The 26,295-nt window shown below is 64.1% G+C and overlaps 3 protein-coding genes across 6 annotated transcripts in view; all 3 read left to right on the top strand.

The window, feature by feature from the left end:
• The window catches only part of BSN (bassoon presynaptic cytomatrix protein), a 56,375-nt gene extending 39,543 nt beyond the window's left edge, over nt 1–16,832 (top strand). Inside the window, 10 exon segments of the mRNA XM_040646520.2 lie at nt 2,639–3,046; nt 3,997–4,284; nt 4,286–10,570; nt 11,591–13,691; nt 14,004–14,716; nt 14,968–15,061; nt 15,166–15,306; nt 15,509–15,561; nt 15,634–15,729; nt 15,851–16,832. Of these exon segments, the coding sequence (XP_040502454.1) occupies nt 2,639–3,046; nt 3,997–4,284; nt 4,286–10,570; nt 11,591–13,691; nt 14,004–14,716; nt 14,968–15,061; nt 15,166–15,306; nt 15,509–15,549 (10,071 nt within the window). The 3' untranslated portion in view covers nt 15,550–15,561; nt 15,634–15,729; nt 15,851–16,832.
• Nucleotides 16,833–17,674: 842 nt separating this feature from the next.
• APEH (acylaminoacyl-peptide hydrolase) lies at nt 17,675–22,023 on the top strand. The gene is made up of 22 exons (NM_001030585.2): nt 17,675–17,741; nt 18,245–18,374; nt 18,442–18,568; nt 18,644–18,743; nt 18,818–18,893; nt 18,962–19,128; nt 19,199–19,336; nt 19,418–19,509; nt 19,579–19,619; nt 19,693–19,814; nt 19,930–19,990; nt 20,086–20,183; nt 20,260–20,311; nt 20,379–20,467; nt 20,541–20,679; nt 20,750–20,833; nt 20,911–20,991; nt 21,077–21,165; nt 21,264–21,454; nt 21,522–21,624; nt 21,697–21,803; nt 21,869–22,023. Exons 1-22 carry the CDS (start codon nt 17,730–17,732, stop codon nt 21,972–21,974), a joined length of 2,205 nt encoding a protein of 734 aa, NP_001025756.2. The 5' UTR covers nt 17,675–17,729; the 3' UTR covers nt 21,975–22,023.
• A 138-nt stretch (nt 22,024–22,161) lies between these two features.
• On the top strand, nt 22,162–26,266 carry LOC770794 (acylamino-acid-releasing enzyme-like). 4 transcript variants are annotated; one of them, XM_015292891.4, is made up of 21 exons: nt 22,162–22,372; nt 22,438–22,561; nt 22,644–22,725; nt 22,802–22,877; nt 22,993–23,132; nt 23,301–23,438; nt 23,523–23,614; nt 23,699–23,739; nt 23,807–23,928; nt 24,043–24,112; nt 24,196–24,290; nt 24,358–24,409; nt 24,489–24,577; nt 24,677–24,803; nt 24,889–24,966; nt 25,036–25,116; nt 25,195–25,283; nt 25,360–25,550; nt 25,627–25,729; nt 25,801–25,907; nt 25,982–26,266. In XM_015292891.4, exons 1-21 carry the CDS (start codon nt 22,210–22,212, stop codon nt 26,109–26,111), a joined length of 2,190 nt encoding a protein of 729 aa, XP_015148377.2. In that variant the 5' UTR covers nt 22,162–22,209; the 3' UTR covers nt 26,112–26,266. The 4 variants fall into 4 exon arrangements, with proteins under 4 accessions (XP_015148377.2, XP_015148376.2, XP_040502464.1 ...); XM_015292890.4 differs by having other exon boundaries at nt 24,016–24,112; XM_040646530.2 differs by lacking the exon at nt 25,801–25,907 and having other exon boundaries at nt 24,016–24,112.
• Nucleotides 26,267–26,295: the final 29 nt, after the last annotated feature.

Raw genomic sequence — 26,295 nt, 5'->3', positions numbered from 1 at the left:
CTCAGCCCAAAGAGGAGCAGTGGGAGCTGCAATCACTGCCCATTCGGTGAGGAGGGGACAGCAGAGGTGCACCAGTCTGGATGGCACATCGCACTGGGAGCAGAGGCTGAGCCCACCCAGCTGCAGCCCCCTCCCTGTGCCATAGCCTCCCTGCTCGCTGCCAGGGACAGGCAGCTCAGCGCGGCTCTGCAATCTTCCTGGCAGGGCTATTTTTAACGGAGAGTGTTCCCTTCTCTGGTTCCCAGTGTGGCCCTGCAGAGCTGAGCCATCACAGCTGCGCCAAGCTGGGGACAGCCGAGGGGGTGTGGGACTCCACAAGCCCCCCAGCCCCTGTGGCAGGGGTCACGCTCAGCTGATCATGGGGGTCCCATAAGCTTCATCCTGCTGCATGTCCCCTACCCCTGGGGAAGTGCTTGTGGGGTCCCCAGTGCAGGGTGGCCACCGGTATGGGGACAAGGCAGCCGGGCTTTGTCCAGCTCAGACCTGGTGAGCAACCTGGGTAGCACTGCTGCCTCCCAAAGGGCCTTTCCTAACATCCACCCAAACCTCTGCTCTCAACGCAGCACCTGCCGCTCTGCCTGGGCAACCCCAAGCCAACAAGGTGCTGGGTTCAGAGGCTGCAGCTTTGAATGTGCAGGGGCTGCCATGGTGGCTATCCCTGCAGCGTGCTGGTCAGAGCCCGTGAGCATGGAGACACCACCCCAGGTGGGACCTGACCCTTCCCCAAGCCCACCCACCTCCCCCCATGGCTTGCATTGGCCCCAAAGGGCCCAAGCAGCTGTGCCATCCCCATCACACCTGCCCTCACCGCCCCACCACGTGAGGAGCTCCGCAAGGAAAATGGGATTCCTGGAAGAAAAATGAAGGGCTGCGCGTCTCCATGAGGAAGGGATTCAATTTGTGTCACACAATTACATTTTCTTCTGCCGCCTGAAATAATTACAGAGCAGAGTGTGGCAAGGAGATCTGATTCACAGGCAACATGATGAGAGCCAGCTCCGAAAGAAAAGAAGACAAATGCAATCATTAGGATACAATAGGCTGCACTTGCCCCTTAATTAGACTTTCTCTTTGATTAAGCACTAATTAAATATTACCGTGCTGAAGGGTTTCTTTTATGGCCCTATGCAACCCTGATGCGTTCCGAAGATGCTCCTGCATAGGGCGGGCGGAGGAGAGGGGGCTGTGGGGGGGAGGGGGAGGAAGGCTCACCTGGGGAATGGGGAGAGATGGCTTCGAGCAGCTGGCTGTGAGCCGAGAAAAGAGAAAAGACTTAAAATGAGGAAACATCAAAAGTGAAGCAAATGTCAGGGCCCTATTCCTGGACATTCCTGCGAGGGTAAAAATAGCCCTTTGAGGACTCGGAGTGGGAGAGTGCTTGTGAGCCGTGAGCAGGGCTCCTGCCTCTCCCTGCAGGCTCTCTTACAGCCCCAGCTGCACGCTGCTTTTTCCAGGTCATGAAATGAAGGCTCTTGCTGAGAGCCTCACTCAATGAGATTGTCTTGTTCTTTTCCGCACAGCGTGTACTTGGGGTAATATCTTTGGGAAGTTTTTTTTTTTGCGTACTCGTGTAGCCAGTACTTTCTGATAACCTAGAAAAAAAAAGATCCCTAAGCATTATGATTATGCTGTTAGGCCTCTGTTGTAGCAAGGAAAACAAATTGCAGCAAGAAGCTGTCCGGGACCCACCAGCAGTGCGGGCACTTGGGTTGTGATGGTGCTGGCATTTGTCATCATGACACCATGGTTTGTCTGACCCTAGACCTGGGGTCCCCTTGGGAACCCAAGCCCTCCCTCCTGGATTGTCTTGGTTGGGCCTTCCCCATGCTGAGTGCATTGTTTTCAGTGCCCAATGCATTGCTATTGATGCCCTGTGCGTTTCTTTGATGCCCTATGCATTGCTTTGATGCCTAGTGCATTCCTATTGATGCCCAGTGCTTTTCTTGGCATGCCCAGTGCATTGCATTGATGCCAAATGCATTGCTTTGATGCCCAGTGCATTCTTATCGATGCCCAGTGCATTTCTTCAATGCCCAATGCATTGTTTGGATGCCTAATGCATTGCTATTGATCCCCAATGCATTGCTTCGATGCCCAGAATATAGCTTTGATGTGTAGTCAGCCACATAGCCCAGTAAGCTGCATCTCCCCATTTCCAGTGGACTTTTCAGCTGCTCTTACTCATGGAGCAGGCAGGGCCGAGCACTCCAGCCCACGGGCAGCACACCTGGAGCAAAAGGCAGGTTCAGACTGGGCTCATTCCTCCTCAAATAGATGCTGAAGGTTGTTGCTGGAGGTGTTTTGGTGTAGCCTGCAAGAGATCTAGTCTTCACCATTAAAACTCCTCCAGGGTAATAAAGAGGTGGCATAAAAAGCAAGAATGATTTTCCTGTCTCCATGAACTGCAAATTAGGACTTTTTACCCTAAGGCAAGATGGGAGGAGTGCGACATTCCAATGGTTGTCAGTGCGTATCGAGGCACAGCCCCGTGGTGTACTGACTGCTGGGATCCGTGCTGTTGCTGGGGATGGGGCCATCCCAGGGCTCACCGTGATGCCCGTCTCTGCTGGGCACCGGAGAAAGGGAGGCCCCGTTGGCACCGATTCCTAACGCAACGCTTCCTTTCCGTGTCCTGCAGAAAAACGAATGGCTGTGTCTGAACTGCCAAACCCAGAGGCTGCTGGAAGGGAGCCTGGCGGACCCTGCCCCGATGCCGCTGCCCGCGCCAAAGCAACCCACGAGCGGCTCCCCACGGCACCAGCCGACAGCAGCCACGCAGCGGGCAGCGGCCCCTGCCGAGCCGGCGGCACCTCCCAAGCAGCAGCCTTCCCCTGCCAGGAGCCTGTGGGCACCCGAGCAGAGCCGGGCCCCCAGCCCTGCCCCAGAGAAGAAGCCACCGGTGCCAGCAGAGGAGAAGCCGCTGCCCAAAGCTGCCCCGGAGCCATCTGTCCCAGTGCCCAAGGGGAAGAGCGTCAGCCCCAAACCGGAGGGGGAGAGCAAGGAGGGACGCGCAGCCCCCGAAGCGCAGAGGGCGAAGGAGCTGGAGGTGAGTGCTGCCCTTGTGCCCCATGGTTGCTGCGTTCCAGGTCATAGGGAGGCATTTTGTCACACCCGCTGCTCTCCTGAAGCAGTCAAAGCACAGTGCTTCCCAAGAGTCCAAACCACCCAGGAGCTCCTGTGCATAATGCAATAGCTCAGGTAGTCCTTGCCCCATTGGTTTTAAAGGGCAATTGGAGCTGTTGTTAAGTGCAAAGCTAATTTCGAAACGTTTCCAGCTTGCACTGCAGAAATGGGCATTCCTGAACTCATTCCACTGTTTGGTTTTTTTTTTTCCTCTTTAATTCAATGCTTTTTGGGAAAAAGCCCAACAGTGCTGGGATGGCTGTGCCCGAGGAGCCATCACAGCCCTTGGGCAGGGGGCTGCTCATTCCCTGGTGCTCCCCAACCCCTGGGGTCTGTGGTCCCCCTGCTCACAGGCTCTCAGGCACTGCCCCCACTGCTGAGTGCAACACTGAGTCTCGTCCCAGCGCTGCCCCATTGTACCATCGGTTATTATTCCTGCTGATATCTGATGAGGATCCCAGGGACTGCCCTGCTTCTCCAGCTAGCTCTGCAGGCCTGTCCATCGGGAAAATTAAACTGCCTTCAGAGGCTGCTTGCCCTGCACTGCTACCAGCCTGGCTGTGCCCTCTGGGCTGTGCTGCCAGCCCCTTGCTCCCTGCCCACACCCAGAGCCAGTGCCATGCTCCCAGTGCTGCCTGAGGCCAAGCTCCTGTCACCTTCTCCAGGGATGTGCTCACAGCCGTAAATATCCCAAGGGTTACAGCAAGGGCTCAGCCATCGCTGGGTCTCTCAGCCAAAGAAAATTAAAGGTATTGCCATTAGGCAGCCTTCTGGCATTTGCTGTCAGGTGGGGTGGTGCTGGAGGGGTTCCCAGGGTCCCCTCCCGCTTGGGGCACTCACATACCCTAACGCCGTGCTCCCTCTTACCTGCAGGATGCAGGCAAGCCTTATCCCCCGGACCTGTCCCGCAGCCCCCAGAGCCTGAGCGACACTGGCTACTCCTCAGATGGCATCTCCAGCTCGCAGAGTGAGATCACGGGGTTGGTGCAGCAGGAGGAGGAGAAGCTGAGCGGCACTGGGCTGGCAGGGCAAAGCCCACCCAGCCCCTCCGAGCTCACCAAGCTGGAGAGCAGCATGCGGCCACTGCTGGAGGTGCGGGGGACCCCAGCAGAGCCCAGCAAGGGCTCGGAGACGCGGGAGGAGCAGCGGCAACGGCAGCGGCCCCCGGTATCTCTCCATCACCCCTGAAGCCTTTGACTCAGACGAGGAGCTGGAGGACATCCTGGAGGAGGACGAGGACTCACTGGAGTGGGAGAACCAGAGGGAGCAGCGGGAGAGTGTGGAGTCCTCAGACGAGTTCGGCAGCAAGCTGCGGCACGACTACGTGGAGGACAGCAGTGAGGGGGGCTTCTCCCCGGTGCCAGGACGCCCCAAGGGCCGGGAGGAGGTGGCCGACGAGGAGTTCATGCGCAGGCAGATCCTGGAGATGAGCGCGGAGGAGGATAACCTCGAGGAGGAGGAGGAGGAGGGCTACGGCCGCTCCAAGTACAGTGTACAAAAAGCCGAGGCGGAGAAAGGCAAAGAGCCTTCCCCTGCCAAGCGGCGCCTACCGCATGGCCCCGGTGGCCTCTACAAGGAGGAGAGGAAGGAGCTGGAGGCAGCAGAGAGCGAGGATATGAGCACAACCCAGGGGGGCCTGCGGCGCTTCAAGACCATCGAACTGAACAGCACCACCGGCTATGGCAGGGAGATGGAGGTGAGCCAGGAGGCTGACGCTGGGCTGGAGAGGGAGCCCGAGCTGGAGATGGAGAGCCTGACGGGTTCGCCTGAGGAGCGATCCCGTGGTGAGTACTCATCCACCCTGCCAGCCACCACACCCAGCTACACTTCGGGCACCTCACCCACCTCCATCTCCTCCCTGGAGGAGGACAGCGACAGCAGCCCCAGCCGGCGGCAGCGCCTGGAGGAGGTGAAACAGCAGAGGAAGGCTCGGCACCGCTCGCATGGTCCTTTGCTGCCCACCATTGAGGACTCATCGGAGGAGGAGGAGCTGCGGGAGGAAGAAGAGCTGCTGCGGGAGCAGGAGAAGATGCGGGAGGTGGAGCAGCAGCGCATCCGCAGCACGGCACGCAAGACCAAGCGTGACAAGGAGGAGCTGAGGGCGCAGCGGAGGAGGGAGCGTTCCAAAACCCCCCCCAGCAACCTGTCCCCCATCGAGGACGCCTCTCCCACTGAGGAGCTGCGGCAGGCGGCGGAGATGGAGGAGCTGCACCGCTCCTCCTGCTCCGAGTACTCGCCCTCCATCGACTCAGAGGCTGAGAGCTTTGACGCCGTGACCTCCAAGCTGTACAAGTCAGGCAGCGAGTACAACCTGCCCACCTTCATGTCGTTGTACTCCCCCACAGAGAAGGTGGAGAGTGTGCAACCCGCCAGCAAGCCCCTCAAGAGCGCCGAGGAAGCCTACGAGGAGATGATGAGGAAGGCAGAGATGATGCAGAAGCAGCAGGTCCAGCAGGCCCAGCAGGACGTTTCCTATGGCAGCACCTACCAGCAGGTTGGATACCGCAGCACCGAGGGGCAGAACGGCTTCCAGTACCAGTATGCAGATGAATATGGCTATGACAGTGGCCCCACACGCTCCTCGCAACCCGACTATTCGAGTTCCCTGTCGAAGCCTGGTGCAGTGTATGAGGAGATCCTGCAGACCTCGCAGAGCATTGCCAGGATGCACCAGTCTTCCTCATTTGACCTGGCTCTGGAGAAGGGAGATAAGAAGAAAGGGCAGGAGGAACCGTACCAGGAGAAGCACTTTCTGAACGCCGAGAGTGCGTATGCTGAGCTAATGAAGCAGAATGGGGGGCCCCTCACCCCTGGCACCAGCCCCACGCAGCTCTCTGCTCCTGTTTCCTTTTCCACCTCTGAGGGCAGCAAGGTGGTTCCCGACGTCCGGGTAACACAGCATTTTGCCAAAGAGGGACAGGACTTGGCCAAGCTCCAGAGCACCCCGTCAGCACCCAGCCCGACTTCCAAGCCCATCACAGCTCCTTACACCTATAGCAAAGGTACCAGTGCGGTCACAACGGCGGCAGCCAGCCCCGCCAGCACACCGCGGATCTACAGCTCTGCAGAGGCTGCATCCACACCCGCCAGGAGCTATAGCCCAGCGAAGAGCACCATCAGCTACGGCTCGCAGACAGAGGACATCACCCGAAGCAAGGTGGGGGTGGAGACCAGCGTGCAAACGGCCAGGGAGAAGCTCCAAGCGGTGAGTGATGGCAAGCCCCCACCAGCCAAGACGTACTCATTCTTCAAGAGCTCCAGCCCCCCGCTCTCACCAACATCTCCCACTCAGAGTCCCACTCACGCCGCCCCCAGAGCTGCTGCGCCCTCTGGTCCCACCGCCAAGTCCACTGCTGAGTTCTCCACACAGACGCAAAGCCCCCTCCTTGCCTATGATGTCCCCACCACCACCGGCCCCTCGGCCTCCTCCCCCATGGTGGCCCAGGGGACACAGACACCACACCGGGCAGGCTCGCCTCGCCTGACCCGGCAGCAGTCCTCACAGGATGCGCCCTTCATGCTGATCACACTAGCAGCTGACGCAGCCAGCCAGACCAAGCCACCGAGCTCCTCTGCATCTCCTGTCTCATCCCCCACCAGGATAAGCCGGCAGGTGATAGCCCATGGGTACGGTCAGGAGCCAGAGCAGCCACTGGCCACATTCATCCGGGCGCAGCATGTGAAGGACCCAGCCCAGAAGGTGCCTGTGACTTCAGGTCCCGATGGCATCACGGGGCTGTACAGCTGGGGAGCGCTACCGGCAGAGAACATATCGCTGTGCCGCATCTCCTCCATCCCCGGCACCTCCCGTGTGGAGCCGGGGCCCAAGGTGCCGAGCAGCAGTGCTGTGGACCTGCGCACTGCTCTGAAGTCTGCTCCCATCATCATAACAGACCAAGGCATGGATCTCACCTCCTTGGCCACCGAGGCCAGGAAGTACTGCCTAACCTTGGACCAGATCCCCAGCCGGCAGTCCACAGCCATCCAGCCCCTGATCATCAACCTTAACGCCCAGGAGCAGCCCCATGCCATCATTGCAGCTTCCAGCACCACCAGCCTCGCCATCGCCTCCCCGATGCTCATCTCCCAGCCCAAGCAGCCTGTGGTCTATGGAGACCCCTTCCAGAGCCGGATGGACTTCGGGCAGGGGGCTGGCAGCCCAGTGTGCTTGGCACAGGTGAAGCAGGTGGAGCAGGGCGTTCAGACGGGTGCTGGCAGAGCCAGTGGGACAGCCGTCCCTGCACCCACCAGCAAGCCTGAGCCACCCGCTCCTCCCCAAGCGAAGTTCTCCAGGTACAGCTTGCCCAGTCAAATGGTAAAGAAGGATGTGCTCATCACGCAGACCAGTGTCGCGCATAGTGTCAGTGGCCTTCAACAGCCATTCCAGCAGGAGCAGGGCTCAGAGCTGTACCGTGCGGTGCCGGTGGAGCTGAAGACCCAGAGCCCTCTCCTTGCCCTGGGCGGCAAAAAGTCCCAGGTGATGATGGTGCAGGTGGAGGACGTGGCGGCCGGCCCGGTGACCAAAGTGCTGAAGGAAGAGCCTCCAGCCAACGTGCTAGACCTCACAGGCGTAAAGGCGGAGAGTCAGGTGGCCTGCTGTGATGTGGTCTACAAGTTCCCTTTTGGCAGCAGCTGCACTGGTGCGTTCAATCCCACCTCCAAGGTGCCAGAGAAGAAGGCTGCAGACACAGTCCCCAGCAGGAAGGCCAGTGGGCCCCTGTATGGCAGCAGGGAGCCAGAGATGCCAGAGACCTTCCCATACCGGGAGCAGCCGGCACCCGCACTCTATGAGGAGAACAAGTTCTACCCCACCGGCGCCTTTGGGAGGCTCTATTCCTCCATGTCGGACACCAACCTGTCAGAAATCGGCATGAACTACTACCCACCGAAGGGGGACCAACCCTTCCATGAGGCTGCCGTGGACCTGAGCACCATGAAGCACTCCTACAGCATCGGCTTTGCTGAGGGTGGGTACCTGGGCCAAGGGCTGCAGTATGGCTCCTTCTCTGACCTTCGCCAGCCCGCTGACCTGCTGGGCCACCCACTCCCCATGCGGAGGTACAGCTCAGCTTCCAACATCTATTCCGACTACCGCTACTCACCCCGAGGGGATCTGGCCAGCTTCCAGGAATCCAGCCTGGCCCACTACAGTGCTACGACCGCGCGTGAGATCAGCCGCATGTGTGCTGCACTCAACTCCATGGACCACCAGTATGGGGCCCGGCACGCCAATGGCCCTGACACAATGTCCTATGGCCCTGGCGGTGGGGGGCTTCCAGCCCAGCCTGGGGGTGCCGCGGCTCCAAAACCCAGTGGGATGTTCAACCCGTCTGTCCCCGAGACACGGCAGGGCTTCAGCGGCCTGGCACAGTACAACGTGCCCGGCGTGCGCCTGGGTGCCGTCAGGCAGATGTTTCCATCCTCTGCCACCGTGCGGGCGGCCGACGGCATGATCTACTCTACCATCAACACACCCATCGCCTCCACGCTGCCCATCACCACCCAGCCAGCCTCCGTGCTGCGACCTATGCTGCGCGGGCTGTACCGGCCCTACGGCCCGCCCGGCATGGCCGCTGTCCCGCTTGCCAGCCTGGCCAGGGTGCCTGTCGTCGCGCCCCGTGTCCCGCTGGCCCCGCAGGGCCTCTACCGGTACCCAGCCCCCAGCCGCCTCCCAGCTTCCTCGCTGATGGAGACACCCGTCTACCTGGGCAAGGCGGTCAGTGCTGCACCAGGCACAGGCCCCGCTGCCAAAGCCCCCGCCGCACCCGCCACTGGTGTGCAGAGAGCAGAGGTGTCAGGAGCAGCGCCCCGCACCGAGCCCCCCGCAGCAGGCAGCAAGGAGGGTGGGCAGGCAGCCCCTGCGCCCAAACTGGCCTCGGAGAGCGTACAGCGGGAGGAGCGGGAGCGCGAGGAGGAGCGGCAGCGCAAGCAGCAGGAGCACGTGCTGCAGCTGGAGCGGGAGCGCGTGGAGCTGGAGAAGCTGCGGCAGCTGCGGCTGCAGGAAGAGCTGGAGCGGGAGCGCGCTGAGCTGCAGCGGCACCGGGAGAAGGAGCAGCTGCTGGTGCAGCGGGAGCTGCAGGAACTGCAGTGCATCAAGCAGCAGGTGCTGCAGCAGCAGCAGGAGGAGCGGCACGCGCAGCTGGCGCTGCAGCGGGAGCAGCTGGCCCAGCAACGCCTGCAGCTCGAGCACATCCACCAGCTGCAGCACCAGTTGCAGCAGCAGCTGGAGGAGCAGAAGAGGCAGAAGACCATCTTCCCCGCCGCTGGTGCCGAGCCCACCAGCCGCCCGTCCGAGGGGCCCGCCGAGGTGCCGCGGGGCCCAATGCACAATGGACACGGGTGGACGCCAGCCGGCCAGGTGCTGCCTGGGGGTCCTGAAGGTGCTGGTGGCCCACGCTACCCTGCACCGCAGCGGCCGCTCAGCAGCTCAGCCTCGGACATGTCACTGCAGGCTGAGGAGTCCTGGGAGCCCGGACGGGGCATCAAGAAGAGGAACTCGATGCCACGGCTGCGGGACGCCTATGAGAAGGAGACAGTGAGGAAGACGGCGGACAGCAGTGTGCAGACGGACGAGGAGGACGGCGAGGAGCGGTACATGCTGTCGCGGCGGCGGCGGTCGCGGCGCAGCACCGACTGCAGCGTGCAGACAGACGAGGAGGACAGCGGAGAGTGGGAGCAGCCCGTGCGACGCCGGCGCTCCCGGCCCTCACGGCATGCTGATGCCAGCACCGAGGGCAAGGCAGACGGCACAGCACGTGGTGTGGCCAGCGTTGGCATCCAGACCATCAGCGACTGCTCGGTGCAGACTGAGCCGGACCAGCTCCTCCGCGTCTCGCCCTCCATCCACATCACCACCCATGACCCCCGTGTGGAGATCATCAAGTACATCTCAGCCCCGGAGAAGACGCAGCGGGGCGAGAGCCTCGCCTGTCAGACGGAGCCTGAGCCGCCCCCACAGCCCGGCATCGTGGTGCCCCAGCTCACAGTGCCCACCACCATCACCCCCTACTCCACCAACATGCAGATGGTCAGCACGGGGCCCCTGGACCCCCACGCCGTCCGGCAGCAGACCCTGGGCAAGTTTGAGAAGAAGAAGCCAGACCCGCTGGAGATCGGGTACCAGTCCCACCTGCCGGCTGACTCCCTCTCCCAGCTGGTGACCCGCCAGCCTCCACGCTCCCCCCAGGTCCTCTACTCTCCCGTGTCCCCGCTGTCCCCACACCGCCTGCTGGAGTCTTCCTTCGCCACCAGTGAGCGGCTCAACAAGGCGCACGTCCCGCCCCAGAAGCACTTCACCGACTCAGCCCAGCGCCAGCAGACGCTGCCGCGTCCCATCAAAACCATGCAGCGCTCCCTGTCCGACCCCAAGCCCATCAGCCCCACCTCTGAGGAGGCCAGCAAGGACAGGTTCTCCCTCTACCAGCACCCGCTGCTCCCAGGCACCCAGGTACGTGCGTGCGGGGTCATGCTCGGGCGCCCGCCCCGATGATGGCACTTTGTGTCCCAGCTCAGAGGACATCTCACCCTGCTGGGGACGGACGTGTCATCATGCTGCATCCTCCTGTGTGTGCCTGGCCAGGCTGGCTCGAGCTGAATCCTTTCTGGTGATGTCTCACCACAGTGAGCGGGAGAGATGCAGTCACTCGACTCGCTCTTGTCCTGCAATAAATAACCTTTCCCTTGGAGAACGGCCCCAGGAGGCACCTCAGGCCATTTCAGTTTCATTAGTGCTGCAGCAATTAATATTTCAAAAGGTCAGCTCCCCGCAGCAGCTGATGGCAGCCTGTATGCATGGACACATGACCCTGCACCTCTGAGCAGGCAGCGGGTGGCTCCTCCAGGTCTGCAGGCACTCAGGGAGCCCTGGTGCTGCACAGCAGCATGGCGTGACCACGGCAGGAGCCTGGGTATTCACATCCCACAGCGGGTGCCCTCCCTCTCCTGCACAGCTCAGCTTTGGGGTGCAGCAGCTCACACTCCCATCCGCAAACAGCTGCACTTTGCAGGTGGGGAAACTGAGGCACGACCTGGCAAAACCCCTCCATACCGCAGCAGCAAAGGGGAGGAGGGCAGGCAGGTGACGGGCTGTCCAGCATCCCCAAACACGACCTGCACTTTGCAGGGTGCAGTGGTGGAACACAGCTCCGTGACAGCTCCCAGCTCAGCAGGTCCCACACCACCGCCCCGCTGCCGGTTTTCCCAGCCCTGCTGCAGAGCATGCAGGGGTTTGTGCAGCACTTAGCCGTGCTCCTTTGCTGGCATTCCCGTGGCCAGCCTGGCACTTGGCTCGCTGCCACTCCTGGTAATTATTCATAGAAAGTGCCCTGCCTGTTACTTCCATCCTATTTATTACGGCTTTACGTAAACGCTGCTTACTTGAGGCATGAGGGAACATGTGCGGGGCACTCGACCCTGGGGGGCTGGGGTCCACCACCACACCACTGACGGCCTCCCCTTGCCTTTGCAGGTGGGCACGCTGCAGTCGAGCCCACTGGCACGCAAGGTGAAGCGCACACTGCCCAGCCCACCGCCCGAGGAGCCCCACGTGGCCCTGGGCAGCCCAGCCACCCAACAGCTCTACCTGGGCAGCCTGGCCCCCAAGGCTCCTGCTGCGGCTCCAGTCACTAAGGCCAGCCTGCTGAAGGAGCTGGACCGCGACCTGAAGCTGGTGGAGCACGAGTCGACCAAGCTGCGCAAGAAGCAGGCGGAACTGGACGAGGAGGAGAAGGAGATCGACGCCAAGCTGAAGTACCTGGAGCTGGGCATCACGCAGCGCAAGGAGTCACTGCTGAAGGACCGAGGGACGCGGGACCACCCCTACTTGCGTGGCCTGGCCGACCGCCGCGACTACCTGTCCGACAGCGAGCTGCACAGCCTGCGCCTCGCCACCTATGACAGCACCGGGCTGCGCCCCGCGCCTACTGCCCAGTACCCCGACTTCACTGCTGCCTCCTACGGTGCATACCCCTATGCGGCCCCACCGGGGCCCCCCGCCTTCCCTGCCACGCGCCCGCAACCACCCCAATTCCCCACTGCCAGCACCACGCAGGATGGCTTGCCGCCCGCCCCACTGCCCGCCTTCGCCTCGCCCGCCACCTTCCCAGCCCCTGGCACCGCTTACCCAGAGCTGAGTGCCCCTGCCCAGCCAGGCTTCCGGCCCCAAAACCCCTACCAAGCCCAGGGCACCTTTGCTGGCACAGCCAGCGTGCCCGCGGCGCAGCCTGCGCTCTACCAGAGCCCGTCAGACGCACATCAGAAGCCACGGCAGACCTCACTGGCCGAGCTGGAGCAGAAGATCCCCACCAACTACGAGGTCATCAGCGCGGCCACCAGCTCCTCTGCTGTCCCTGACGTCACCCTTGGTGCGGCAGCGGTGAGCAGCAGCTATGAGCAGTACAAGGCGCCTGAAGCCCGGCTGGCTGACAGAACCGGTGTCACGCAGGGCCCCTCGGCCAGTTTCTCCTCTGAGTCCCTCTACACCAGCCTGGAGCAGAACATTCCCCGGAACTACGTGATGATTGAGGACATCAGCGAGCTCACCAAGGAGAGCCCGGCGGTGGACGGGCAGAAAGTGGAGCCGGTGGGCACAGGCGCCAACGGCCGCCATGGCAAAGAGAAGAGCGAGCTGTTGGATGCCGAGGGGCCCAGCCGGCCGTGCTGCTACAGCAAGGCGGAGGAGGAATCCGAGGAGGACATCTATGACCACCACGGCCCTGACCATCGTGGGAAGAACAGCTACCACCGGGAGAGCAATGGCAGGGTGTCGGGGAGCTCGGCGGGCTCCTCCTACTACTATGGGGATAGCGAGTACCGGCACTCCTCACGGGCAGACAAGCACGGCTCTGGCATGGCGCTGCCGAAGCACTCGTCCAAGAACCTGGCACCTGCCGTTGTGTCCTCCAAGCGCAGCAAGCACAGGAAGCAGGGCATGGAGCAGAAGATCTCTAAGTTCTCCCCCATTGAAGAAGCCAAAGACGTGGAGTCAGATTTGGCCTCCTACGCAGTGACAACATCGGTCAGCAGCAGTAATGTGGCCTCCAGGGCCAAGAAGCTGCAGGATGAGATCACCTATGGCCTCAAGAAGAATGTATACGAGCAGCAGAAGTACTACGGTGTGTCCAGCCGGGACCTGGTGGATGAGGAGGAGCGGGTCTACTCCAGCAGTGGCAGAACCCGCTCCTCCGGCTACGGGCTGGAGAAGTCCTCCGGACGTGACGCAGGTGGTCGCAGCAAGTCCTTCGAGAGGGAGGGTGTGGAACGGTCCCAGAAGGGCAGCTCTAAGCCCTCATCCCTCGGCATGAGCCAGAGCCGGGGCCGGGCTCCGGTCCGCACGCAGCCCTCCGAGGAGGAGAGCCCCATCAGTCCCCTGGGCAAGTCGGTGGGGGGGTCGCGCTCCATGGGGGGCCCCGGCCCACAGTCAGCGGGGGACCCCTGCTCCCAGTTCTGCTCCAGCCACTCGTTGCCTGATGTGCAAGAGCACATCAAAGACGTGCCAAGGAACCACTCGTACAAGCACGAGGAGGGCTACGGCATGGACGATTCCCATTGCGTTGTCTCAGACAGCGAAGGTAACGGCTACCCGTGGTGGTGAGCACCCAGAGCATGGCGCTTCCCCGGGGCATGCTCGTCCGCAGAGACACTCACGGCCTCAGTTTGCTTGACACGTGCCTTCCTCCCCCCTTTCCAGTCCTTGTCCGGGTGTTTGGTGTTGGCCGGTGGCGCTCGCGCGGTGCCCCGTCCCGTCCCTGCCGGCGCGGGCTGTCCCCTGTGTGTGTGACGAGCTGCTTGCCTTCTCCTGCCTCATTGCATGGCTTCAGCCCGGGCTGCGTTCCCGCCTGCGGAGCGAGAGATTGACTGTCGTTTGTTTTTGGTTTCTGAAGCCTATCATTTGGGTCAGGAGGAGACAGACTGGTTTGATAAGCCCAGGGAAGCGCGGTCAGAGAGAGTAAGGCACTACGGCGGCCACTCTTCCTCGCAGAAGAGACCCCCGGCTAAGCACACCTACCACGACTACGACGAGCCACCGGACGAGGACCCGTGGCAGCACGACGACTATCCTCAGCACCGCGAGCACCGGCACCACGGCGACTACGGCCGCCACGCCGCGTCCTCCCGCCACGACGAGCAGCCGCGTCGCTCGGCCAAGCAGCACCCACGGGAGTCCGGCCGCCACGAGCCCCGTGGCCACACCACACCAGCCGCCGCCAAGAAGGCACAGCAGCCCGAGCCCCGCGCCTCGGCACCGTACGGCCCCGGTGCCTCTGAGTACGCGCCGCCGTCCCGCCACCACGGGGCTGAGCCGCAGAAGGTGCCCAAGACCCCGCAGCCGCACGGGGCGCCCTCCCCGGCGCAGAAGCCAGAGCCGTCGGCCCCTGCGCAGCAGGCAGCGGGCAGGCAGCCGCAGGCGGGGCAGCAGGCGGCGCGGCAGCAGCCGGCGGCGCGGCAGGGCGCTCAGCCGGCGGGCACGGCACAGCCCAGGGCACAGGGACCCGCCGCGGCCCGGCCAGCGCAGCAGCAGCCGGGGACAGGGCAGCCCACGGGCAAGGCGGCGGCCACGCTGCACGCACAGCCGGGAGGACACCCAGCGCCACAGGTGAGCCCCGGTCTGCTGCGTCCGCTTGCTGCGGCTGGGGAAGGGTTGGGGACCGGAGCGTGTGCCGCCCCAGGTGCCCACGGGAGGGGACATCCCTATGCCCCTGACTCTTTTGGGGTGTGGAGTCTTGCTCCCGCCGTACTTGGGGGTTGTCCTCGTGAAGCAAAGTGCACCCGAACGGGTGGTCCCGAAGGATGCTCTGCCATGCCCACCAGGAGGGCAAGAGCTGACAGGCATCCTCTGCCTCGCAGCTGAAATCGGAGCAGACGGACGCAGCCAAACCCGCAGCGAAAGTGCCGCAGCAGCCTGGGAGAGCACCTGCAGCCCAGCCCCCAGGAGCAGCAGGTCAGTGCACGACAGCCAGCGACCAGACCCCCGGTGCTGGCTGCCTGAGGGTCGCCCCACGGGGCCCTCCTTTGCTGACGGCCACCTTGTTTGTCTCCCAGCAGACAGCAAGCTTGGCCCGAGGGCGGCCGGGACGCGTGGCCCCACCGGCACAGCCACGGGGCAGCCTGGAGCGGAGGGAGAAAGCGTCTTCTCCAAAATCCTGCCGGGAGGGGCAGCTGAGCAAGCAGGCAAACTGACTGAAGGTGAGAGCCGCCACCACGTCGCCGCGGTGAGATGGAGTTGGGCGGCACAGGGGTGGCGGCCGGGAGCCTCTGTCGGGCTGCACCGCTCCCACGGCCGGGGATGCGCGAGCTCCAAAGTCCGATGGCTTTGAGCTGGGGACCGCGGGCACGGGGCGCGCTGGGGGGACGTGGCCGTCCTCACGCCTCTCCCGCTTCCCCGCAGCGGTGTCAGCTTTCGGCAAGAAATTCACTTCGTTCTGGTGAGAATGGCGACAGGTGAGTGCACGGTTGCCGGTGCCGCGGCCCAGCGCTCCCTGCCCGCCGTGCCCTGATGCCCTCCTGCCGCAGGAGCCGGGGAAGCGAGTGAAGATCGAGACGTCGCAGCGGAAAAACCTATGAAGAAGCCGGGGACCTCAGCACGCAGCGCTGACTCTGGGTATAACGGTGAGCGGCCCCTCGGTGGCTGCGTCGAGCTCCGCGGGGCCGGCCGCGCAGTCGGACAGCAGCGCCCCTCGCCGCGGGGATGGGGCCGCGCGGGCTGAGCCTCTTCTCTGTCTCTTGCCAGCTTTTGAAAGCGGGGTGACCCCCGGCTGCCGGACCTCCCGTGGCAGATGGCGGCGAGCAGCTCCGGCGCGGCGCGGCGCGGCGCAGGGGGCCCCGAATGCCGAAGGGCTGCGCCCGCACCCTCGGCCCTTTCTCAAGATTATACGCAGAGTTGCTCCCTCCGAACCCCAGCTCCGGTGTCTTCATAGGTTTTTCCCCTCCGTGTGAGCCGAGGGCTGCTCCCCGTCCCCTCCACCCCACCGGCCCCTCGGCCCCCTGCACTGCCGCCCGCTCCCCCCGTGGAGCCGGCGCGCCCCGTTAGGACCTAACACTGTTTCACTACCGAAATACGAGGCCATAGGACTCTGCCGGGCGGCGCGGACGCGGGCTGGCCTTTGCCGACGCGGCCCCGGCCGGGCGCTGCCCCGAAGCCATGGGAAGCATCCGAAGGGCCGCGCTCGCCCTCGCCACGCAGCCGGCGCGCCCCGCCGCCGGGCACCCCTTTTCTTTGAAGAACAGCCTTAATCATCCCACTTTGAGTTCTGAGTATACCTCATCCGCACCGGGAGGGGCAGGGGGAGTCGGGGGGGGGGGGGGGGGGGGGGAGGGGCTGGATCTTTTTTCTTTCTTTTTTTTCCTCTCTCTCTCTCTTTTTTTTTTCCTTCGGGTTCGTTTTGCTGTTTGGTTTGGTTTGGTTTTGGATTTATTTCACTTTCTACCAAATCCTCTTCCCCCTTTGCTTTGTGCGATGAGTTAGCACATGGGCTGTCGTCTGTAGAAGCAATAGAGTGCAGGAGGCCACAAAAGAGCACAATCCATGGAACAAGACCAGGAGAGCTTCGCCTCCGCCGATATCCTTCCTCTTACTGTGCAATCCAAGTCCTTCTGAAGCCATTCCGCGTGGGCACGCTCGGACCGGCGGGGCTCCCCCCGGCACCGGCACACGTGCCCGGCCCTCGCCCGCCCCGGTGCCCCGCCGGCGCCCGTCCCATGTTCTATGCAACGAAATAACACGACTCCGGAACGAGACCCGTTCACAGCTGATAATCCGACGTCGCGTGCGAGGGTGTCATTGCAAACCGGGTAACTCCTCTCTCGACCACCTGTGCGTATGAAGTTCCAATTCGTGGCATGTTCGACCCACGGAGGGCCACTTTGCCAAAGGGCAGCCGTAGCGCCCGTGACCGTCTGTCCCGTCGTAGAGCATGGCTTGCTACTTCTCTGCACGGTCTCACCGCGTTTCAGTGCTTGCTGTTCTTTGCCTGGACTCTTTTTCTTTTCTTCTTTTCTTTTCTTTCTTTCGTTTTCTCCTCTCTCTCTCTCTCCTCCATCGGTTCATCGCCGTACCGACCGCGATGCGCGCCCCGGGCTTTCGGGCGGGGCTCCCCGCGCCCCCCCGCTGCCGGGCGCGCCCCCGCCGCCCCCCGCGCTGTAAATAGGTGCCGGGGCGCGGCTGCACGCGGGGCCGCGCTGCGCCCCAGGACGAGTTTACAGTGGTAAGTGCAATGCCGGCGCTCCTCCCTCTGACCATTGTGACGGTGTGCGTGTCTGCTGTGCTCCGTGAGACCCGTAGTAACCCCCCCCCCCCCGTGCCGCGCTGTGTCGTGACTCCGTACAGAAGCCGCCCCCACCCAGGTATTTCTGTGGGAACAAAATAAAAGGACTTGATATAAACCACACGCCGCCTCCGCCTCGTGCCTTCGTGCGCCGGGGGCGGCCGGGGGTCGCGCTCCGAGACCCGCCCGGAGGTACCGCAGCGGTTCCGGCCGCGCCCGCGAGGGGGCGCCATAGCGCGGCCGAGGCCCGAGCGCCGCAGCCAATGGGAGGCGACCCCGCCCGAGGCCCCGCCCACCGCCCCGGATGCGCCGGCGTTCGGCGCCGTGTCCGCCCGCCGCAGCGACATGGAGCCGCCGGTGAGGGGCTGTGAGGGGGACGGGGTGGGGGCTGGGGGGGCGGTGACGTCACTGCCCCGGGACCCCGCCCCCCGTAACCTTCCCTCCGACCGGTGCTTCCCCTCACCCCGAGTTCTGCCTTTCCCTGACTGTCCCCCTGCCCCATAGCCGCCGCCGCGGCCTTCCTGTCCACCTGAGGCCTGGGAGCCCAACCACCCCTGTGGGCCTGGCACCACACAGCAGCCCCCCCTGGGCCTGGTACCACACAGCAGCCCCCTGTGGGCCTGGTGCCCCAGTCGCAGCCCCCTGTGGGCCTGGTACCACACAGCAGCCCCCCTCTGGACCTGGTGCCCCAGTCGCAGCCCCCCACGTGCCCTGGTACCCCTCATAGAACCCCCCTACGCCTTCATGATTCCTCCCGTGTCCCCTTATTCCTTGCTCAGAGCCCCCTCGGTGCCCCCATAGAAGCTTTTCCCGGCCTGCCCTTTGCCCCCCCCATGCCCCAGCTGCCTGTGCTCCCGCAGGTGCTGCCCAGCGCGGAGGAGGCTGCGGCGCTGTACCGGGAGCTGAGCCAGAACCCGGGGATCAGCACCGCCTGCCTGGGCCCCGACGTCACCACGCAGTACGGGGGCAAATACTGCAGCCTGTACACCGGTATGGGGTGGGCACCGGGCGAGGGGGGCGGAGGGGGCGGCGCTTCTCCTGACCCACATCCCCACAGAGTGGTCGCAGCGGGACCTGGTGCAGGCCAAGAGCATCAAGTTCTGCCGGCAGTATCTGCTCTTCCACGACGGGGCCTCCATCGTCTATGCGGGGCCTGGTGGCGCCTGCTGTGAGATCAATAATGAGTGGGTCCTCACGTCCCCACCTCCCCGTGTCCCCGTGTCCCTGGCAGTATGGGGCTGATGGATGCCTTCCCACAGGCTGCTGAGCTGCGAGTCCCCCAGCGGTGCAATGAAGGCTGTCCTGCTCAAGGTTGCTGGCAAGGAGAAAGAGAAAGAGAAGGAGAAGCAGTTCCTGGAGGTGAGTGAGTGGCCAGAGGGTTACAGAAAGGAAGGGGCTGGCAACCCGGGCTCCCCCTGCCCCTCTGCTCCCAGGTGTGGTATCAGAACCGCAAGGTGAAGAGCATCGACCTGACGGCGCTGGACAAGCATGGCAGTGTCTATGATGACAGTGAGGGACGGGGTGACCCTGGGGGGGTGCTGGGGACGGGACAGCTTGTGCCTGACCTCTCCCTACAGACCAGTTCGGCTGCCTGGCCTGGTCGCACTCAGAGACTCACCTGCTGTATGTGGCGGAGAAGAAGCGTCCCAAGGCCGAATCCTTCTTCCAGACCAAAGCGCCCGAGCTGGATTGCTCTGCCGATGAGGAGCTGGAGTGCCCCAAGAAGCCAGATGCACCCATCAAGGTGGGCCCCCACCACCTCCGGGGTGATGTCCTTCCACCCTGGAGCTGGCACTGATGGGACTGTGCCACAGGGCGAGCAGTTCGTGTACCACGAGGACTGGGGGGAGACACTGAGCACCCGCAGCGTCCCTGTGCTCTGCGTGCTGGACATCGAAGGCAGCAGCATCTCAGTGCTGGAAGGTGTCCCCAAACACGTGTCCCCTGGACAGGTCAGGATGGGGAAAGGGGACACGGGAGGTGGTGGACAATGGGAGACTCCATTACTGAGCCACACGGTCCACTGCTCACAGGCCTTCTGGTCCCCAGATGACACTGGTGTGGTGTTTGTGGGCCGGTGGCATGAGCCCTTCCGCCTGGGGCTGCGGCACTGCAACAACCGCCGGTGAGTCCCCCTGGTCCCTGCCACCCTGAGGACCCCAGCCCCGTGGTGACAGCCCCTCTCTCCCGGCAGCTCAGCGCTCTTCTACGTGGACCTGACCGGTGGGAAATGCGGTGAGCAGCTCACCCTCAGACCTACAGTGCTGAGCACCGTGCAGCCCCTCACCATCCCCTTGTGCCCTTGCAGAGCTGCTCTCCGAGGACACTGGGGCCTTGTGGTCCCCACGGCTCAGCCCTGACCGCTGCCACATCGCCTACCTGGAAAACAGGGTGCTGGGTCCCCACCAGCAGTGCAGCCGCCTCCGCATGGTGAGCGGCTCTGCTCCTCCACCCACCTGGGGGGGCTGGTGCTGTACCCCTACCTTGGTGGGCGGTCTGAGACCCAGTGCACCTGGCACAGCCTCCCACTCCGTGTCTCCCACAGTACAATTGGCATACCAAGCAAACCCGCACTGTGCTGGAGGTTGTGCCACGGCAAGTGTGGGGTGAGTGTAGCCCTGCAGGGCAGGTCTTGAGTCATAAGGCAGGTCTTTGGGCACAGGGCATGGTGAGGTGCTGAGCACCAGTACTCCTGTTACAGGTGCCTTCCCTGGGATCTACTGCAGCGCTCTGCCAAGGCTGTGCTGGGCAGCTGACAGCCGTCGGCTTGTTCTAGACACGTCCCAGCGCAGCCAGCAGGTAAGGACTGCAGGGCCTGGGGGCACAGCGAGCAGCTGTTCCGGTGCTGAGCTGGACTCTGCCCTCCTGCCCTCAGGATGTGTTTGTGGTGGACATGCAGACAGGCAGCACAACCTCGCTGACAGCCGGTGAGTGCACGGTGCCAGGGTTGGGGCTGGTTGTGCCTGCAGCTCTGACCCTCCCTGTCTTCCGCAGATGCACCCCAAGGGAGTTGGTCTGTCCTCACCATTGACCGGGATCTCTTGGTGGCCCAGTTTTCCACCCCAAGCTGCCCCGCAACGCTAGTATGGTGACATCCCTGTCCCCAGTGCCCCCCTGCCACTCTGAGTGCTGGTGCTGACGCTTCTCCCCATGCAGCAAGTGGCTGTCTTGCCTGGTGTGGGCCAGGAGGCACAGATAAAGTGGATCTGCCTGCAAAATGCACCCCCGGTGCCTGGCATCAGTTGGGGCATCCGCACCCTGAAACCCCCACCGGAGCAGGAGAACCCCCAGTATGGTGAGTGCTGGGGGCAGTGCGGCTGTCGCTCATCCCCACTGAGCCCTGATTGCTTATGCCATCCCCACAGAGGGCCTGGACTTCGATGCCATCCTGCTGCGTCCAAGTGAGGGTCCCACGGCCCAGAAGCCCCCCCTGGTTGTGATGCCCCATGGTGAGAGCTCACCCCCCACCGCCCCCCAGCGCCAGCCCCAGCCCCGCAGTGTCACCCCCACTACCTCTGCCCTACAGGGGGACCCCACACCGTTTTCTCTGCTGGGTGGATGCTGTACCCAGCCACGCTGTGCCGCCTGGGCTTTGCCGTGCTTCTGGGTGAGTGTTGGGGCAGATGGGGCACAACACCTCCACAGTGCCCGTGGGGTTCTGCAGCAGGAGGCTCTGACACCTTCTCTCCCAGTGAATTATCGTGGCTCACTGGGCTTCGGCCAGGACAGCGTGAACTCCCTGCCAGGCAATGTGGGCACGCAGGATGTGCGGGATGTGCAGGTAGGATGTGTGTGCCCCATCACCCTGTGGCTGCCCTGGGGTGGGAAACCTGGGCACAGTCACGTCCCCACTCCAACAACCGTCCCTGCTGCTCACAGCTCTGTGTGGAGCGAGTGCTGCAGGAGGAGCAGCTGGATGCCAGCCGAGTGGCCCTGGTGGGTGGCTCACACGGGGGCTTCCTGGCATGCCACCTCATCGGGCAGTTCCCCGACACCTACCGTGCCTGCGTGGTCCGCAACCCCGTGGTCAACATCGCCTCCATGCTCACCATCACTGACATTCCTGACTGGTGAGTGCTGCGGCCCCCAGCTTCCCTCAGCCCTGGCACTGCATGTCCCCCTGCCTCTCACCCGCAGGTGCTTGACGGAGGTGGGAGTACCCTACGTACCCAACGCCCTGCCAGACCCGGCCCACTTGACCGTGATGCTGCAGAAGTCACCCATGTCCTACATCAATCAGGTACATCCCTGTCCCATCCCATCCCCTGTACCGGCCTGCAGCACTGCAGCTGAAGCTGTGCCCTTCCCGCAGGTCCGCACGCCCGTACTGCTGATGCTGGGGGAGGACGACAAGCGCGTTCCCCCCGCGCAGGGGCTGGAGTATTACCGTGCCCTGAAGGCCCGTGGCGTGCCCACACGGTGAGTGGGATGCAGGCATTGGGGCATGGGCCGTGGGCACAGCGCTGAGCCCTCTCTCCCTGCAGGTTGCTCTGGTACCCCAAGAACAACCACGCACTGGCTGGCATCGAGGCTGAAGCCGACAGCTTCATGAACATTGTGCTGTGGCTGCTCCAGCACCTGCAGGGCTGAGAGCCCCCGGCACCGTCACCCCCCCAATAAACGTTGTTGAGCACTGGGACCGTCCGCGGTGGTTCTGTGGCCTCCGGTGCCCCCGGGGCTCGTGACCGCAGGCAGAGGGTGGGCAGATCCTGCTGCCAGCTCCCAGCACCCTTCCTGGCTCTGGCCCCGGCGGGCTGCTCGCGCACCCTGGCACCCTGCCCGCTGCTGAGCCACAGCCGCCGCCGGCTGAGCACGGAGCAGCCCCATGGCCTCGGGGACGCAGTGGGGCGCGGGGAGCTGGGGACAGTCGGCAGAGGGGCAGCGGAGCAGCCCTGGTGCCTGCTACCGGGAGCTGAGCCGCTTCCCTGCCATCAGCTGTGCCGCACTGGGGGCCACCGCAGGGGGACGGGCCTTCCTGCTGCACACTGGTGAGTCAGGCCCTGCGGCCCCGCTGCGCTGCGCCCGGGCTGGCGCTGACGTCCCCGTCCCGCAGAGTGCAGCCAGCCCGACCTGCCCCGCCGGCGGCTGCTGCGCTTCAGCCGCCACTATAGCGTGCAGCGCACTGAGCGCGGCCTCACCGTCAGCCGGGCAGCGCTCAGCACAGAGATCCACAACCGGTACGGCTCATGGCCGGGCTGCGGGACGGGGTGCTGCGGTGTGCTGCGTTTGGTGCCCGTCACAGCTCCCTACTGCTCGCAGGCTGCTCGGCCAGGATTCACCCTCGGGGCAGCGCCGTGCCGTGCTTGTCCGCTGCCCACTGCGGGGCCATGAGCTGCTGGAGGTAACGCGGTGCCCGGGGCGTGCCGGGGAGCTGGGTGCCATGGGCACGGTGCGCCTGGTGAACCTGCTTCACACAGGTGTGGGATGGCAGCGGGCGCAGCCACAGCGTGGACCTGACAGCGCTGGGAAAGCACGGGGTGGTCTACACAGAGGGTAAGGACCCCTCCCCAAATCCTCCACTGCACAGGTGAGGGTGGCGCAGCCGCAGTGCCCGGTGCCTGGCTGACCCCGCACCGTAGAGCGCTTTGGCAGCCTGTCCCTGTGCCAGGGCCCTTTGCCTGCCTGGCCTGGTCCCATTTGGAGACACAGCTGCTCTACGTGGCTGAGAAGAGCCGGCCCACGCTACCTGCAGCCTGCCCAGGGCATGTACCAGAGGCAGCCAGGCCAGCAGAGGATGAAGACGAGGAGGTGGGTGGTGAGTGTGAGTATACCCTGCACATGGTGAGCGTGCCATGTGCCCTGTGAGCACGTCCCATGAATGGTGAGTGTGCCTTGCTTCCTGTGAGTGTGCCACATGAGCAGTGAGTGTGCTATGTGTGCATTGAGCGTGCCATGCTCCCTGTGAGTGTGCTGCAGGGCGAGCGGTTCGTGTACCACGAGGGCTGGGGGGAGAGACTGAACACCCGCAGTGCCCCCGTGCTCTGCATGCTGGATATCAAGAGCAGCAGTGTCTCAGTGCTGGAAAGTGTCCCCGAGCACGTGTCACCCGGCCAGGTCGGTACTGGGAGGTACGGTACAGCCCTTGGGGCAGCTGTGGGATCTGGCTGAGGCCCCGACCTGAGCCTGACTGTCCCGCAGGCATTGTGGTCCCCAGGTGACACCGGCGTGGTATTTGTGGGCTGGTGGCATGAGCCCTTCCGCCTGGGGCTGAGCGCCTGCTCCAACAGGAGGTGAGCCCCCGGCACCTCTGATGCTCACCCAGCGCCTACACGGCACAGCCATGGAGCTCTGACCCGAGCCTTCCTCCTCCCCAGGTCGGGCATTTTCCACCTGGAGCTGGCCAGCGGGCACTGCGGTGAGCACTGGGACACAGAGGACCGTGGGCTCCTCGCTGTCCCCAGGCGCTGACACGCTGCCTGCAGAGCTGCTGTCGGCCCCAAACCGTGCCTCCTTCTCACCCCGGCTGAGCCCGGATGGGCAGCACCTGCTCTACTTGGAAGGGGCCGTGGGAGGGCCCCACCGGCAGTGTCTGCAGCTGCGCCTGGTGAGCGGGATCCTGCATGCTGGGCCACCCATCCCCCACTGGGCAGGTCCCCGAAGTCCCTTTTGTCCCTGAATCCCCGTGCCTCAGTTTCCCTTTTGGGCTCGGCTCTCCCAGCTCACCTGGCAGATGCGGCAGACAGTGACGGTGCTCGATGTGGTGCAAGAGCCCACGGGCAGTGAGAGCTGTAAGGCCGGGTGCTGCTGGGGGATCGGACCATCACACTGTGTGCCACCACTCCAACTCCCCAACGCTCTGCCCCGCTCACAGCCTTCACTGGAATCTACACCGATGCGCTGCCGCCGCAGTGCTGGGCAGCTGACTGCCGGCGGGCACTGCTGTGCACCCCACAGCGGAGCCGCACGGTGAGCTGGAGCATGGGGACAGGGCACGGCCATGGCACAGCCCCCGTGTGACGCTGTCCCCACACAGGACCTGCTGCTGGTGGATACAGAGACTGCCACCGTCACCAACCTCACTGCCGGTACGTGGCGACCGGCCGCTCACGTCGCTTTGGTGAGCAGGATGAGCATCGGGAACTGCGAGCTCACTGCTGTCCCCAGGGTCACCCGAGGGGTGCTGGGAGCTGCTGACCATCCAGTGGGACCTGCTGGTGGCCACCTGCTCGGCCCCGCACCGCCCACCCAGCCTGGTGAGCAGAGCACCATGCAGTCCTGGCACCGTGCGAGGCGCTGGTGATACCCTGCTATGGAATAGGGACACCCCGGTGCCACCCGCTGCCTGTCCCCAGGTGATGGCAGAGCTGCCACCGTTGGGCCAGGAGCTGCCCCTGCGTTGGGTGCCGGTGGAGGACACCCCACCAGTTCCTGGCATCACCTGGAAAACACTGACAGTCCAGCAGAACTCCTCTCCGCACAGTGAGCACGTGGGGGCCCCGCAGTGCCTGGGTGCACAGGGTTGCCCATGGCACTGGGTGCTGAGCGGGGCCCCTCCATGGTGCAGACCCCCAGCCCTTTGAGGCCCTGCTGCTGAGCCCAACAGGTGGTACCACTCCACACCCCCTCGTTGTGTGTCCCCACGGTGAGTGAGGGGCGGGGGGACGTCCTGATGGTGCTGGTGGCGCTCAGGTAACGTCCCCGCTGTGCCCAGGCGGCCCCCACGCCGTCTTTGATGCCCGCTGGCGCCCGAGCATGGCCGCACTGTGCTGGCTGGGCTTCACCGTGCTGCTGGGTGAGTGATGGGGACTTTGGTGCTGCGTGTCCCCTTTGCCACACTGGGATGTGGCCTCCACCATCCCCATCTCCCCAGTGAACTACCGTGGCTCGCTGGGCTTCGGGCAGGCCAGCATTGAGTGCCTGCAGTCCCGCGTGGGTGAGCAGGACGTGGCTGACACGCAGGTGAGGAGCACCGGACGGATGCTGACGTCGGGGTGCTGATGTCGGGGTGCTGATGGTGGGATGCCCATGCCCACAGCTGGCAGTGGAGCAGGCGCTGCGCTATGAGTCCCTCGACCCGCACCGTGTGGCACTGCTAGCTGGCTCCCACGGAGCCTTCATCGCCCTCCACCTCCTCACCCGCCAGCCTGAGCGCTACCAGGCATGCGCCCTGCGCAACCCTGTCTCCAACCTGCCCGCCCTGCTGGGCACATCCGACATCCCTGACTGGTAAGAGCCACCCATCCCACGCCGTGCCATCCCGCACCTCTGCGCCGTGTGACCCACCACTGCCTCCCTCCCCCAGGCGCTACACATCCCTGGGGCTGCCCTACTCCTTCCAGCGGGTGCCCCGCGTGGAGGACCTGGTTGTCATGCTGCAGCGCTCACCCATCATCCAGGCGCCCCGGGTACGGTGTGGTGTGATGGGTGGAGGGCTGCAGGGGCAGGAGCCAGGTGCTCACCACCGCCTGTGTCACAGGTGCGGGCACCAGTGCTGCTGTGTGTGGGTGCCCGGGACCGGCGTGTCAGCCCCACGCAGGCACTGGAGCTGTACCGGGTGCTGCGGGCCCACAGGGTGCCAACCCGGTGAGCGCAGCGCGGAGTTGGGGGAAGTGGGCATGGAGCCCTGCGGTGCCGGCTGAGTGTCTCCTGCCCTGCAGGCTGTTGTGGTACCCTGAGGGCGGCCATGCGCTGACTGGCGTGGAGATGGAAGCCGATGTTTTTGGGAACTGCGCCCGCTGGTTCCTCCAGCACCTGGGGCGGCCCCCGGTGGGACAGCACGGCCCCTAGAGCCCACGGTGGCCCCACAGCTGTGTTGGCCTCAGGGTGACTACGGGTCCTGGACGTGGCCAGAACTGAAGGAGGATGGATTGAGCACAGCAAAGGTGCAGGATGGGGATGGGGATTTGGGTTTGGCTCTAAATAAATGTGTGATGCCCTGTGCAGTGCTGTCCCCCGTATCTTGGCCACACTG

The sequence above is a fragment of the Gallus gallus genome, chromosome 12, assembly GCF_016699485.2.
Source record: "Gallus gallus isolate bGalGal1 chromosome 12, bGalGal1.mat.broiler.GRCg7b, whole genome shotgun sequence".
NCBI classification, from domain to species: Eukaryota; Metazoa; Chordata; class Aves; order Galliformes; family Phasianidae; genus Gallus; species Gallus gallus.
The sequence above is the reverse complement of the archived record's forward strand: the minus strand, read 5'-3'. Positions and strand labels throughout refer to the sequence as shown.

Coding starts and splice junctions, on each gene's coding strand:
- APEH (NM_001030585.2), top strand. Junction 18,375..18,441: donor ATACTGCAGCCTGTACACCG/GTATGGGGTGGG, acceptor ACATCCCCACAG/AGTGGTCGCAGCGGGACCTG. Junction 21,455..21,521: donor ATCACTGACATTCCTGACTG/GTGAGTGCTGCG, acceptor TCTCACCCGCAG/GTGCTTGACGGAGGTGGGAG.
- LOC770794 (XM_015292890.4), top strand. CDS start 22,210: ATGGCCTCGGGGACGCAGTGGGGCGCGGGGAGCTGGGGACAGTCGGCA. Junction 22,562..22,643: donor AGCACAGAGATCCACAACCG/GTACGGCTCATG, acceptor TACTGCTCGCAG/GCTGCTCGGCCAGGATTCAC. Junction 25,117..25,194: donor GGGCTTCACCGTGCTGCTGG/GTGAGTGATGGG, acceptor CCATCTCCCCAG/TGAACTACCGTGGCTCGCTG.